We start from the raw sequence: 1539 nt of genomic DNA, 5'->3' as shown, positions 1-1539 counted from the left end.
GGGGGGGTGTTAAATGGTATCCACCGCCCCTTAAAGGTATTCACTGTGTCAGTATTCATTTTAACCAGTGCACCATAGTTATATAAGATTATAAATTAGCAGAAACTGGACAAGGGGAAGATGGGAGCTTCGGTACCATCTTTGCCATTTTGTATCGCAACTATTCCCAAACAAAAAGGATATGTTAAAAAATAATATTACCTCCCTGGATGGAGTCACTAAATCAATACACAAAGAAATATGTAGTAAGCACTCAGTAAGTCGTTGTATATGTATTTCATTTTTATGGCTCTGGTGGTGGAGATGGAAGGCAGGGCCTGGTGCATGCTGAGCCTGTGCTGTGCTGCTCAGCTGCACCTCCAGCCACACTATGTAACCGCAGAAGTAGTTGTCATTATTTTATTACCGTCATAATCCAAGCTCACTCATTTTGTCCAGGCACAGCAGAGGTGCCCACCTGGTGGCCCCTGGCACTCCTATGACATTCATTCCTTCTCCTCATTGCTGCTTGGCAGGCGTGACTCCAACCCAAGGGGGGTTCCTGAACCTGAGCAAGATGATCAGGCAAATGACTGGGAAGATCGCCTTCTTCAACTACTGGTCCTATGGCTGTCACTGCGGACTTGGTGGCACCGGCCAGCCCAAAGATGCCACAGACTGGTAACCCCCACCCCGGGCCTGCAGGGGGCAATCTTTCCCTGAGACTTTCTCTGTTCTCCTCCAGAGTTGACTCATTTTGTGGATTCCTTTCATGGAGCATGGATTATGTGTTTGGAAGTGCTGAGTCCTAGCCCTCCTGGAGCTGGCCTTCTAGAAGTTTCCCCAGAGTCCCTGAAGGCCTGACCCCTTGCACTCCCACACTCTAATCTAGACTCAGTGCCCACATACTTCTCATTTACATCACATGTTTTCAAAAGCCTCACTTCTTTATTTCCCATATCTCATTTGAGATAGGGCAGAGGAGGAGGAGGCCAGCTGGGCCTGGGGCCATTTTCCTTGACCTCCCTGAGTCTGTGTACCGTACCTCTGTCATGGGGTGGTCATGAGGTCATGGGAAAATATTTAGAAGTAAAGCAGCTACCTGGTACATTGGGAGCATTTGATCAGCATCCACCCTTGTAATCCCGAAGAAGACCAGAGCCCTGAAGGCCTTGCCTCTCCCAGGGTGGGCACAGGGGAGCAGTAGCCAGAAACCAAAGCCAGCTAATGACCCTTGCAGGTGCACCCCACCTGCTCCACCCACTGCCCTCTCCTGCCAGGTGCTGCCAGAAGCATGATTGCTGCTACACCCACCTGAAGTCCCACCAATGCCGGTCGCAGACAGATTACTACAAATACACCATTTCCCAGGGCAACATCCAATGCTGTGAGTGCCCTGGCCTCAGCGATGGAGGGAGTTTTGGCCCTCACTGCCGTTATAGGCTGAGTGACAATGCATAAGGACTCAGCCTCTCTGTTCTTGTCCTGTGTCTGGTGGCAACAGCAGGGGTTCGGAGGAGGGGCAAGAGTAGATGCTGGGGCATGGGGAGGCCCAAGGGG

The 1539-nt window shown here is 50.9% G+C and overlaps 1 protein-coding gene across 1 annotated transcript; it reads left to right on the top strand.

The window, feature by feature from the left end:
• Nucleotides 1–508: 508 nt before the first annotated feature.
• LOC104871568 (group IID secretory phospholipase A2) lies at nt 509–1455 on the top strand. The gene is made up of 2 exons (XM_010637571.2): nt 509–660; nt 1260–1455. Exons 1-2 carry the CDS (start codon nt 557–559, stop codon nt 1438–1440), a joined length of 285 nt encoding a protein of 94 aa, XP_010635873.2. The 5' UTR covers nt 509–556; the 3' UTR covers nt 1441–1455.
• Nucleotides 1456–1539: the final 84 nt, after the last annotated feature.

The sequence above is a fragment of the Fukomys damarensis genome, unplaced genomic scaffold, assembly GCF_012274545.1.
Source record: "Fukomys damarensis isolate Sample0158 unplaced genomic scaffold, DMR_v1.0_HiC HiC_scaffold_40391, whole genome shotgun sequence".
NCBI classification, from domain to species: domain Eukaryota; kingdom Metazoa; phylum Chordata; class Mammalia; order Rodentia; family Bathyergidae; genus Fukomys; species Fukomys damarensis.
This window is presented reverse-complemented; position numbering and strand designations above follow the sequence as displayed.

Coding starts and splice junctions, on each gene's coding strand:
- LOC104871568 (XM_010637571.2), top strand. CDS start 557: ATGATCAGGCAAATGACTGGGAAGATCGCCTTCTTCAACTACTGGTCC. Junction 661..1,259: donor CCCAAAGATGCCACAGACTG/GTAACCCCCACC, acceptor CTCTCCTGCCAG/GTGCTGCCAGAAGCATGATT.